The following is a 12334-nucleotide window of genomic DNA, read 5'->3' on the forward strand; positions in this document are numbered from 1 at the left end:
GCTCGCGCAGGGTGGGGGCCAGCGGCGGAGGAGCGGAGCCGGTGTCTGTCCCCTCCCTTGGCCCACCCCCCCCGGCCCCGGAGGCCTCTCGGCGGTCGGGCCCGCACCGACGGCGTGGGAGGGGCCGTCAGGCGGGAGAACGTTGTGCTGGGCACCGCGGGGTAAGCGGCCGTGGCGGTCAGCGGGTCGCTGCTGCTCTGCCAGGCCGCCCCGGGTGCCGGGGGCTTCCCTCTGCGGCGAAGGCCTCTACAGCGCCCCCAGAGCGAAGGGGGTTTCTCTGGGAGGAGGTGTCGCCTTAAGGAAAGCAAACGACGGCTCCTGTGGCTGCCCAAGGCCAGCTGCCGTCGGGAGGCCGGCTCTCCGCTGCGGCTGGTGCCACAAGGCTTCCGCGGCCTGGGCTGGCATCCCCCGGTGACCCCCCTGGGGCCACGCTGAGGGGTGGTGGGTCTTAGAACATGGGTTGCGCTCGCTCTCCTGCCGCAGCAGCGGGGAGGTGCTGTCTCTAGCCGACTGTTGCAGTGTTGCATCGTTTTTTCCAGGTGACTTGCTGTGTTTTGTGTTGCCCTTCCTTTCTGTGCCTCTGACTAAGCCAATTTTGCAATTTTTCAAGCTTTCTCGTGTCCTTTCCCACTGCGACCCCACGGAAATCTGAGTGTAGGTGCCTTAAAGGGCAGGAGTTCGATCTCTGTGCTGCATAGCCCTAGATAAGAGCTACCCACTCTGCAGCCTGAAATAAGCATTTTAATAGCTCTGCTTTTTCTCCCAGGTTTGAGTGGATAGAGGTCAAGTATCTTATTGCAAATTGGTGTTTGTGAACTTTTCACACTGAGGGTGGTGAGACACTGGCCCAGGTTGCCCAGAAAAGTTATGGAAGCTCTATCCCTGGAGGTGTTCAAGGCCAGAGTGGACGGGGCTTTGAGCAACCTGGTCTGGTGGCAGCTGTGCCTGCCTACGGCAGGGGGGTGGAACTAGATGGCCTGTAAGGCCCCTTCCAACCCAAACCATTCTGTGATTCTGTGGTTAATCGAGTATGTCCTCCTTGTTAAAACTCCCCGGTCCTTTTTTAAGACAGATGCACCATGTCAGGAGAAAATGTCCTATTTTAGGAGCATTAACAGCTTTTAAAAATGGGTGCTTTACTTGTTGTGTAACATGCACACCTTGCTCTCCACTTCTCCCTCCACCCCCTGCTGATCTTGGCTGCTGACAAAAGCCAGTCTCTGTGTGCATGAATGCTTTCGGTAAAGGACTCAACAGCAATATGGGGATGGATGCATTTCCTTCAACATAAGATATAGGTTTAAAAAGAAAAAAAAAATCTTTCTCGTGACATGTTTGATTTGCCGGTCTGTAGCCAAAACCCAGGGCTAAGGTAGCCAGACCTATGCTGGTCTCTGCTCTGTATATCCACGCTGCTGGCGAGGGGGGGTTGTTTTCAAGAGCAGCCGCACCGCTGTCTGCCTGGGGCCCTGTAGGGCAAGGGATCGCTCGGACTGCCCCAATGTGATGCTGTGCTCCCCCTGCCCCAACCTGGCCTTCGTCTCCCATGACCCTGCCCAAGCGATGACCACCTGTGGTGGTCACCATGGGTGTGCTTGGTCATGATGGCTGCATCCGGCTTGGAGGTGGTTTCGGAGAGAGAGGTAACAACACAACAGTCAAGGGCTGACTGGAGCAGTGCGCCCATCTCACCACAATGCTGGTGCTGTGGTTGACATGCAAATATGACTATAGGTCAGTCATCTCACCCCATAACTAGTGACCAGCCCAAGAGCCCTTGGAGCTCTGCTGCATGGCAGCGGGGCTGCACACCAGGATCTCCCCTGGGCAGGGACACCACTTGAGGTTACTTCTTGAGATTCAGATTCCCGGCCACAACAGATCCTCAGTAAGTGGTTTATAGCATGCTAAACTGTGAAGTCTCTGCTAATGAGATATAAAGGATGGACGTGAAAGGACAGACCTGTTGGAGCAGGTCCGGAGGAGGCCACAAGGATGATCAGAGGGTGGAGCACCTCTGCTGTGAGGAGAGGCTGAGAGAGTTGGGGGTGTTCAGCCTGGAGAAAAGAAGGCTCCGGGGAGACCTTATAGCAGATTTCCAGTCCCTAAAGGGGACCTACAAGAAAGCTGGAGAGGGACCTTTTTACAAGGCCATGTAGGAATAGGATGAGGGATAATGGCTTCAAACTGGAAGAGGGGAGATTTAGGGGAGATATCAGGAAGAAATTTTTCACTCTGAGGGTGGTGAGCCCCTGGCGCAGGTTGCCCAGAGAAGCTGTGGCTGCCCCATCCCTGGAGGTGTTCAAGGCCAGGTTGGACAGGGCTTGGAGCAACCTGGGCTGGTGGGAGGTGTCCCTGCCTGGGGCAGGGGGTTAGAACTGGGTGAGCTTTGAGGTCCCTTCCAGCCTAAACCATTCTGTGATTCTAAGGTCTCACCCCCATAACTAGTGACCAGCCCAAGAGCCCTTGGAGCGCTCCTGCACGGCGGCGGCTGCACGGCAGGATCTCCCCTGGGCACAGACGATGCTCGAGGTTACTCCTTGAGGTTCAGAGGTTTCCTGCCACACCAGGTCCTCGGTCAGTGGTTAACAGCATGCTAAACTGTGAAAACTTCGCTAAGTGATATAAAGGATGGATTGTGCATATGTAATCCTTCAGACATAAACCGCTGACCAAGTCCGGGACCAGGACTGGACTCAGCCGCACGCAGACTCCTCCGGGAAGGTTTTTGGGGGGCAAAGGGCTCCTCTCTGCACCTCGGCTCGGCGGGAGGGGCTCCGCGCCGGCTCTGGCCTTCCCTCCGCGCTGGGAACGACCCGGCGTCCCTTTGCCCTCGGGCCTTGCCGCGCCACCGTCCCATTTACTACCGAACTTAGTTAAATCGCCGGTTTGTATCAGGAAATAGATCGATAAATGTATCGCTGCCGCTCCCTTCCGGGGGGGGGGGGGGGGGGGGGGGGGCACCGCTCCTTCCCCTACAGCCGGCCCCTTACCTTCCCGTTCCGGGGGCGGGGCGGGTTCCGGGAGGGCGGGAAGCGGCGCGGCGGCGTCTCCTCGGTCTCGGTGCGGGTCCCGGCGGGGCGCTCGGCCGGCGCCATGGCCCGCAAGAAGCTGTACCGCCCCATCGCCGCCATGGCCAAGAAGATCCGGGAGTACCGGGCGCTGAAGAACCGGCCGCGGGACTCGCAGCGCTTCGCTTTGGACTACGAGACGATGCGGCGGCCGCTGACGCAGAAGCGGCTGCCGGTGCTGGCCTGGGCGGACGCGCGGAGCGAGAACCGGCTGCTGGCGCTGCTCTGCCGCCTGCCGCGCTTCGGCCTGGGCCGCACCGTCACCCGCAAGTCCTGGCTGTGGGCGTACGACGAGCCCTGCTACTGGGTCATCGCCAAGGTGAAGGCGGACTACACCGCCGAGGTAACCCTCCCGCACCCCCCCGGGGCGCCCGGCCGCTCCCCGCCGCCCCCCGCCCTCAGCAGCCCCCGTTTCCCTTGCAGAACATGGATCACGGAAGAGCCTGGGGCTACCTGACCTTCCGAGGTAACACCGGCTCGTTTACCTAACGTGGGAGGGTCGGAGGGAGGCGGGAGACGGGGGGACACCCCCCCACACCCCTCGGCGGAGGACGCCTGCTTTGGCGGGGTCCGCCCTGAGGAGAGGCGCTCCGCAGGTGTTGGCTGCGGGCGCGGGCGCTGCTCCCCACAGACCCCCTCCCACGGGCCGCTGTGGGGCAGCGCGGGCGAGCGGGGGGGGGCCCGGCGGCGGTGCCGGGGGGGTGGGTTGTGCGGGGACCCGGGAAGCGTGGCGGGGAGTGAGCACGCGAGGATATGGCGGGTAAAATCATCAGTGAAACAGGAGCTGCGGCAAGTAAACTCGCCTCACTGGGATTTTAAATCGGCGCTTGGAGCGGAGTGAGTCAATTTCCCTTTCTGAAGCTGCTCTGTATTAGGCATACGATTGTCGCTTACTGGGGTTTCTGAAACATTTCTCGTTCAAAGGTTTTAAAGTTGTTGAATATTTTTAGCGTTAAATTTCCCAGGGGAGTTTAATAAGTGTAGAGAGAAATTACTCTCATTCCTTCGCTGTGGAAACTGAACCGGAGAGAGATGAAGTGAAGGTGTGTGATGGTGTCCCTGCCCGTGGCCGGGGCGTTGGAACTAGATGATCTATAAGGTCTCTTCCAGCCTAAACCATTCTGTTATTATATGACATTTTAAACTAAAGAGAATTGGAACAGCGTGCCTGTAGTCTGTTCAGCCTGGTTCTGTTTTCATTTCTGAGGACAGAAGTGGGATCCCGTAGTGTAGCAGGGGAGATACTGCCGAACCTTTGAAAACTCCCTTTACTGTTGCCTGGCATAGCATTTTTGATACCAGTCAGTCAACACTTGCTGTGTTTCCCAGAGGGAGTTTGTCATCAGTAGCATTGTCCACTGGGTGTTCGTCATCTTTCCTCAGGCAAAACCGAAGAAGAAATGAGAGAGATCGACAAAGTCATGTACCATGACTGGCGTGTGGTGCCCAAGCACGAGGAAGAGGCCTTCAAGAAATTCACCCCAGTACCAGAGGACACCATTCGCTACCTTCCGTACCCGCCTCTGCTCCGAGCCATGATCCTTGCCCGGTGGCAGAAGGAGGGAAAACCCATCACAGAGGAGCCGATGATTGATCTGGAGAAGGTCATGGCCTCTTCTCTTCAGCGTGCGAAGAAAAAAGGTGTAGGGACACCAGTATAAAGACCTGTTCTATGTCCTGAGCTTCCCATGTGCTCTCACCATGTGTTAAAAGCACGGCATCTTACAGAAGACCCCCTTGTCCACTGTGGTATGGTGTGTGCAGGTTTCCTAGCTTTCTCCCCAGCCCTGTGCAGTCACCTCATCTGAAAGGAAAGATGTAGATACGTTCAGGTTATTTTTTTTTTCTGTAACTTTGCTCTCAGTCAGCAGAGGAACCTTCTTGTTTCCCTGTATAGTCTCTGAATGCATAGCTCCTGTCATCCAGCTACGGTTCTTTGGAGCATCATTTCCTCTACAGCTTGAAAATTAGGTTTTTAAAGAACATTTTTCAGATTGTCCCCTACATAAATCACAGAAAAATGACTGAGAATATCATGGTATTTTACAGAGCTGTGTACAAATGTATCTACTAATGAAAATAAATGTTTTCTTGTTTCTGCAGCACAGTTCTAAGAAAACTTGGTACTTTTTTTCAGTGCATGGAGATGATCTTGGGTTCCAGATGCAGAGCCATTAGCTTACCAAATACATGCATCAAATACACAGCATCAGATTCCTCTTAACCGCCACAGAATCATCTGCGTTACTCACATATGATGGCAATGAACAATGCGGGAGGAGCACAACTTGGCTTTGGATCCTAAGCTTATCCAAAGCTGTTCATCTCTTATTCCCAGAGACAGCTGTCAGGAGATAGGAGAAGTAATTTTAATTCTGGTGATGTGAAGTATACAGGATTGGCTCTTAATATTTGAAGCCAGTCACAAATTACCACCTGTTCTAGCGCAGCGTGTTGCGGTGAACATTAAAACATGTGCAACACCTTAGTGTGGTTCTTAGCTGTTCTTTTTTTCCTGCGGTGGCTGTGGATTCTGCTGCTGTGTCAGGAACTGTTGGAGGGTCCAGTGCGGGTGTGGGTGGAGCAAGAGCAGTTCTGGTCTGTAACCCCACAGATCAGCTCCCAGCACAAGTGACTATTTAGTTCTCCTGTCTGCTGTAGTAGTTAAGTCAAGAGGTGCTGCTCCATTTGCTGCAGCATCCTGAAATCCCAGGTAGCCTGAAGGGATTTACTGAGGGCAAGCAAAAACTGGACTCTGCCCTGCCTGGTGCGTGGCAGGCGCAGGTAAGACAGGGAAACATGTGGGCCCAGCCACCAGGAGAAAGGTTGTCATTGGGCAGGAGCAAACAGATCGACATCGGCTACCTGGCCTTCCGTGGGGTTCCTCACCAGAGGTTCCTGTAGGATTAAGCTGCTGTGGGATAAGGGGGAAGGCTTTTCTCACAAGCCCTGGTCTTCTGACAAGGTGCAAAGGCTGGGAAGAGCTGGGCTCTTGTCCCTCTGTTGTGGCAGGAGCACAGCAGGCCACGCGCCAGGGCTGGTTCACTGGCTTCAGAAGCAATGGGAGAGTCCATGGAGGGAAAATCCAGGGTGGTGCTAAAGGCACAAACAATTTGAGGCTGTGAGATTTCCTGCTGCAGCTGCAGCTGATGGAAAGCAGCTGCTCTGGTTTCCGTAGCCTCTGCTGCCAAGCGCTGGCTGACCTGGTGCCTCACTGTCCTCACTGTGATTGAGGTGAACCAGTGCACAAACCAAGGACAAGCAAGGTGGGACGGAGGTGTAGATGTGAGTTAGATGGGATGAGTAGAACAAGCTTGTCCTCTGTCCTGCCCAGCCAGGAGCTGAACACAACCCCAGCACAGGCAGTGCCCTCCATGACGGGGCACAGGTCCCCAGAGTCTGACCACGGTGGGCAGAGCCAAGTGGTGGTAACTGGGTCTGTCCACAGTCCTGGATAAGGCAAGAAATGACCCGCAACCAGTGTCCATCCAGGGAGCCCAGCCAGGAGCAAAAGCAGATGGAGATAATACACCATAAGCCATAGAATCATGCAATGGCTTGGGTAGGAACGGACCCTTGAAGATCATCTCATCCAAATCCCCAGGTCCAATGGGTCCACTTAGGAGCAGCTGGAGACAGGCACAGCTCCGGCGTGGCTCAGGCAAAGACTGAAGGCCCCAGCCTGTGTTTAAATGAGGCTCCTGAGCCACGGGTGGAAAGGGGCCACATATGGGTGGGTGCCCAGGTGGGTCTGCTCAGGACAGTCACAGCCTGCTGGTGACCTCAGGGCCTGAACACTTTTTGGCGGGGTGGTGTCTTCACACAGAGCCCTGGGCAGCCTGAGAGCCTTGTCTGAGTGTGAAGGTCCCCTTCTGGAAAGCTGCACAACCCCAGTTTGCTGTGTTGGATTCAATGCCTAGAACATGCTGGGAGCTCTGCCGTGACTCTCAAACCTGGGCGTCAACCTCGTTTAACAGCACAGGGGGCATTGTCTGAAGGAGGACAGCAATGACTCCCTTCTGCGGCCCCCCGGGGGGGGGGGGGGGGGGGGTGGTGGTGCCAGCCATGGCTGCACTTCACCCAGCACCTTGCTGAAGCTGCTCCTGGCTGTATGGAAGGGTGCAGCCCCAGCGGGCGGGATGGGTCCCAGGGCCCGTTTCCAAACTTTATTGTCAAGGTGCTTCTAGTAACCCAGCAGGCACTGCCTGTTGTCCTGCACAGGACTGCAGTGCAGGGGAAGTCATGGAGGTGACTCGCTTTAAGGATCACCCCTGCTCAGGGCAGAAGCTGCCCCCAGTGTAGGGAGGTGGCTCCCTTCTTTGTTATTGCTATCTACAGCCCTTGAATTAATGTAGTTCTGCAAAACAAATACGAACGTGTCTAAGTGCTGCTGGGACTAAGGGGAACGCGCTTCCTGCAGTGCCGAATGTCACCGATTCCTGTGGGACATTGTGAAGTACCACCCTGTACTGACAGGGAACATTGGCAAACTGAGCGTTGAAAGCTGGGTCTGATGTGGTCACCCTGGCAGCTCACCTGATGGGACACCACAGCACAGCTGCAGCTAGCCAGCGGCCCAATGGTTGTCTTTTCTGCCTTTTATTTCTGACACTGGGAGAAGCTACAGATTGGACCGTGGCTTGCAGCTCCAGCCCCTCCTGCTCTGACCCAGGGAGCAATCCACACCTCATTTCTTGCCGCTGAATTGCTCAACAGCAAACGCTTGAGCTGCCATCCCCACCCTTTTAAGCGTCCTGCTGTTATTAAAGACAGAGCAGGAATCCCACTGCCTTTATAGGAACGAGACGCCCCACACTTGCTGATGTTAACACATTTATTACATACAGAACAGATATGGTTTGTTGTTTGATAGCATAGGGGACAAAGCATGGGAACGTATTCATACAGCAGTCTCTTTACAGAATGCCATCTTCAGACCAAATAGCGGAGTTTACAGGCCTTAAGACACTTTTTAAAATCCTTTTGTAACATACAAGATACTTTACATACATCACAGTGGAGATATGACAGGGAAGTGTGTTGAAGCCAGTTCTCACCTTGCTGCCCAGCAGCCACCAAACGCCCCCAGGAGTTGACAGCAGAGGCTGGTTCTACTTAGCTGTAGCTGCCCCTCTTGGACATGTGCTTCTCTTGAAGGAAAACATGCACTGAACTGGAAAGGAACCTGTTGGTAGAGGCCCGAGACCGGTTTCCTTATGCTGCCAGGGCCCAGCGGGTGACAGGAGACCGAGTACTGTCACTTTGGCTGCTAAAACCAGATACAGAACAAACAGTAAGAGGTAAGAATGTTGCAATTCTGTGTTTTCCTATGGAAGAGTCGATAGAGCTAAGGAACGAGGCCTACTAGGGCTTTTTTTTTTTTCCCCTTCAATTAGCCCAAATTACGACGTTTACCTGGCCCTAACTGATGAACTGTTACCTGTCTGTGGAATCTGTGGTCTAAATGTTGATCTTGTTAACTTTACTGGACTCTGTTGTGATCCAAAGAACTCTTCCTAGCAGAAAGCGTTTCGGGAAAGTGAACGCGAAGTCTGGCACAGTCAGCAGTGCCCCGGTGAAATGACCCTGGTGAAAGGTCTCCCTGCGTGCAAGTGGTGGCTCCAACCATCCCTTAGCCAAACGCCAAGCACAGAGCCCGGTGTGCCAGTGGCTGGAGGACACCGTCCAGCTGGTTTCCCACCTTGGTGAAGAGTGGTGGCGGGTGCATGTGTCACCAGTGCCACTCATAGGCAGTGTGGGCACCACTTGGCTCTGTACTTGGGTGGCTGAGGCCTCTGTTCTCCAGAGATGGCCTCGTGCCCCAGCCTCTTCTGAACTGCGGCTCCAAAAAGCATTTCAGTGCTGCAGCATCAGGACAGATGCCACATGCTCAAGCTCCCCCTGGGAATAACTGCATCCCTGCAGCCCATGAGTAGCTTTAGACCACTGGCCTTGGGGGCAGTTTGGTCTGTGGCAACAAGCACAGGACACAGCTGGGAGCTTCCCAGGAGATAGAGGCTTCCCCCAGCTGTCCACATACCGCCACACTGGCACAAGGACATCCCTGTGAACCCCGGAGCACAGCACAGCTCAGGGAAGAAACAAGATGACCACCAGGAGCTTCCAAATTCACTGCTAACAACTGCTGCGTGCTCTAGCCCTGCTCTAGCCCTGCACATCAGGAGGGAATGTTCAAAGGAAACAGAACTTGTCCTTGTGGGGACAGGGGTGTTTCTGCTGTCAGAAAGGGAGGACAAACCATTGCCTCTACATCTGGAGCTGCCATGTTCTGCATCTGGAGCTCAAAACCACTCTCCCTGGCTCCATTTTTTGCTGCCTCTTTTATAAGCAGGGCGCACATTTGCAATCCCCCAGCACTGCTTACACAAAGAGGGCTGTCAGAATTTCTCTTGGGGGCTGTCAATTCTTTTCAGGAGTCAGAAATTTCCAGCTTTTCAAACTACTTAGTAACAAAATTGGTGCTCCCAATATTAGGTAAAAGAGGTTGGAAGATCTGGCCTCAACTCCTTTTCCTGGGTGACCTCAGGTGAGACACAGCCTTTCTGTATCTTGATTGCACCTACACGGCCTTTCCTAACAGCCAGCCACAGCATGAATGAAAACAGCCATCTCTTTCCAGCAGTTCCCGGGACAGGGACACAGCCTTATGAGTTAAGGTAATCTCAGTGTGTTAATGCAGAACTCACAGCAGACCAACATCATCCGCCCTCACCTGTACTTGGAAAGCCAACAAAAACCTATGCAGAGATAGCTTTCTCCTGAACCTTTCAGAATGAACTCAAGAGTTCTTTTCTGCCTGGCGTTTTTGGAAAGGGGAGTTACAAGTATTTCTGCCTTTCCTGTTCTGAAAAAAAAAAAAAAAAAAAAAAAAAGGCAAGGGTCCAGTACCCCTTTGCTACCACAGTTTCCAAAGGCCCTGTAGCCTCCATGATCAAACACCCATCTCCCAGTTGAGGCTACCAAACAATCCTCTCCGGACACACACAGTCACCCAGCACACAACTGCTGAGACAACAACAGCACCAGAGGAGGGAGACTTTCCATCTGCAAGTATGGAGGCTGTGTTCCATGTAATGGAACAGCTGCCTTCCCCAGCCAAACAGCAGAAGTGCTGCCCAAACCCTGACGCTCTTTTCTGCTGAGGGTTCCTTGGCCCTGGCTGCTCTCAGTCTGTGGGACATTATTCTGTGCTTAAGGGTGGATAAGGTGGAGAGTCCACTGGTGAACTAGAAAGGATTTCTGCTAGGGTGCTGCAGAAGTTGTGATTCACCATCACCGCTTTGGCTGGGGACGCCAGGGGGACGTACTTCTTCTCATGCAGGTGGAAGTGAGGCAACCTGCCGGAGAACCTGAGCCACTACCCATCCAGCTGCCAGCTCCCAAGCACTGGGCAAAGGCTTTGCACAGTTTGAGCTCCAAGCTTCACTTTATCGGTGCACTGCCATTTCTCTCCTTGTAGATGCCAGCTCCAGAGCAGAACAATAATCCAACCACGCAGAAAGCGCACGGGCCCAAGATGAAAGCTGCAAGTTCAGAGGTTAGAAGGGGGTCACAGTCCAAGGCAGGAGCCGTTGCAGTTGTCTGGGGTCGGTTTCCAGCAGTAGGTATAATGCAGGCGTTCTGTATGTACATCTTGGCATTCAGGAGGGAGGAGGGACACTTAAATTGGTGGGAAAGGAGAAATTCTCACTCAGGGATATATGATACCTGCCACACAATAATGTGGCTCCTTTCAGCCTTGGAAAGTACCGGCTTCACCTGGGTGGCGTCTCCTGCATTCTCCTCTGTCTCATCATCTTCTCCATCCCCTAAAGAGAGAAAACAGAGAGTAAAATAGGCAAGAAAGAAAATCCCAAATTGCACTGCTCTGGAATACTTCCAAAGAGGCTAATATCCCTGCTACTGTCTCGGCAGTCTGACAACAGACAGCATGAGCTGAGACCTTCCTTTATGCCTGGAGAACATTTATAGCAATGTGGTGCTTTTCTGGAGCAGGACCGTATGGAAGGAACAAACCACCTCCAGCAGTAGGGAAAACCACCATTCCTTTTGGGGAAACCAATGTTTACAACGCAGAGTGCCCTCGAGCAGCACGGGTGACCACAGTGGGGCAGCAATGCTTGCAGCCAGTAGCACAGGTGGCTTTATCCTTTCCAGGGCCATTAATGCAGACTGCGTGGCACTGCAGGCACAGGCAGGGTTTGGCAGCCTTGCGCTGTGCAAGGGAAGTGCTCGCTATCTGCCCTGACAGCCAGAGGCAGGGCAAACAGAGAGCACCGCTTTTCAGATTTCGTCCCCCACAGCAGTGATCCCTCTCTCCACGACCATGGCCCTGCACCTCGTCCTACTCCAGATGACTCCCGCCACAGGCACTCACCGATCCGGAAATCGATGTACCCTTCTCCTCCACTCAGCACCAGGACGTTCTTCAACTTCTGCCCCTCGGTCTCTGTGGCCGCTGTGCTGGGGTTCTCCGAAGGGCTGTCCAACACACTCCCATTCAGGGTTGCTAGGACATTGCCTGGGAGAGGACAGAGGTGCTGTCAGTGCCTCTGCTCCACTGCTGTGCAGTTAACACACGCACAAACACATACACACAACTGGGCAGGCCAATTCCTTCTGCTGGTGAAATCTGGACATCACTGCAGTTTCAACTACTGATGTCTGAGCCACAGTGATCTGCAAGCACTAGAAATGGCATGGACAGCCATTTGCTGCCCATCAGCTTAAGCTCCTCCTGCAGAACAGATGGCGGGACAAGACCCTCACAAGGAAGGGCTGAGCTCAGCCTTACCAGGCACAGAGACGAAGAACTTGACAGCATCACGGTGGCCGTGGAAACAGAGCTGTGCCTGAGCCATGGAACAGTAGGGAATGAAGCTGCTGGCAGATTTGTCACTGTTGTCATCACCATAGACGTGGATGACCCCGCCAGAGCGGCTGCCCTCTCCAGAGGTTGGTGAGGTCTTGTTGGCTGGGGACAGGGAGGAGGAACATTGTCAGCGATAGCTTTGAGTTTCATTTACAGAAGGGACTCAATCAAAGAGAAAACTAATGAGACACGTAGGAAAACCTTTAAAGGCACAGGTCTCTTTAAAGGTCTTGTGTAAAGGATGTGATGGAGAAGACCACACTGGACTATACAGTCCCTCTCTCTTAGGCTGGCAGCAATCTACTCATGATGACAAACTATATTTTCTCATCAAGTCTAGTATTTGGCTACTAATGAGGCACACATCTCT

General features: G+C 53.9%; 2 protein-coding genes across 2 annotated transcripts in view; one reads left to right on the forward strand and one right to left on the reverse strand.

Moving 5' to 3' along the window:
* Positions 1 to 3022: 3022 nt before the first annotated feature.
* On the forward strand, positions 3023 to 5173 carry MRPS34 (mitochondrial ribosomal protein S34). Its single transcript, XM_082490336.1, has 3 exons — positions 3023 to 3414; positions 3495 to 3537; positions 4455 to 5173. The coding sequence occupies exons 1-3, from the start codon at positions 3097 to 3099 to the stop codon at positions 4730 to 4732; spliced, it is 639 nt and encodes a 212-aa protein (XP_082346462.1). The 5' UTR covers positions 3023 to 3096; the 3' UTR covers positions 4733 to 5173.
* Positions 5174 to 7901: 2728 nt separating this feature from the next.
* Positions 7902 to 12334, reverse strand: part of MAPK8IP3 (mitogen-activated protein kinase 8 interacting protein 3) — a 76053-nt gene continuing 71620 nt past the window's right edge. The window contains exons 28-30 of the mRNA XM_082490282.1: positions 11887 to 12066; positions 11470 to 11613; positions 7902 to 10900 (exon numbers count right to left, since the gene is read on the reverse strand). Of these exons, the coding sequence (XP_082346408.1) occupies positions 10779 to 10900; positions 11470 to 11613; positions 11887 to 12066 (446 nt within the window). The 3' untranslated portion in view covers positions 7902 to 10778. The remainder of the gene's footprint in view (positions 10901 to 11469; positions 11614 to 11886; positions 12067 to 12334) is intronic.

This window comes from Vanellus vanellus (assembly GCF_965231255.1).
Source record: "Vanellus vanellus genome assembly, chromosome: 14".
NCBI classification, from domain to species: domain Eukaryota; kingdom Metazoa; phylum Chordata; class Aves; order Charadriiformes; family Charadriidae; genus Vanellus; species Vanellus vanellus.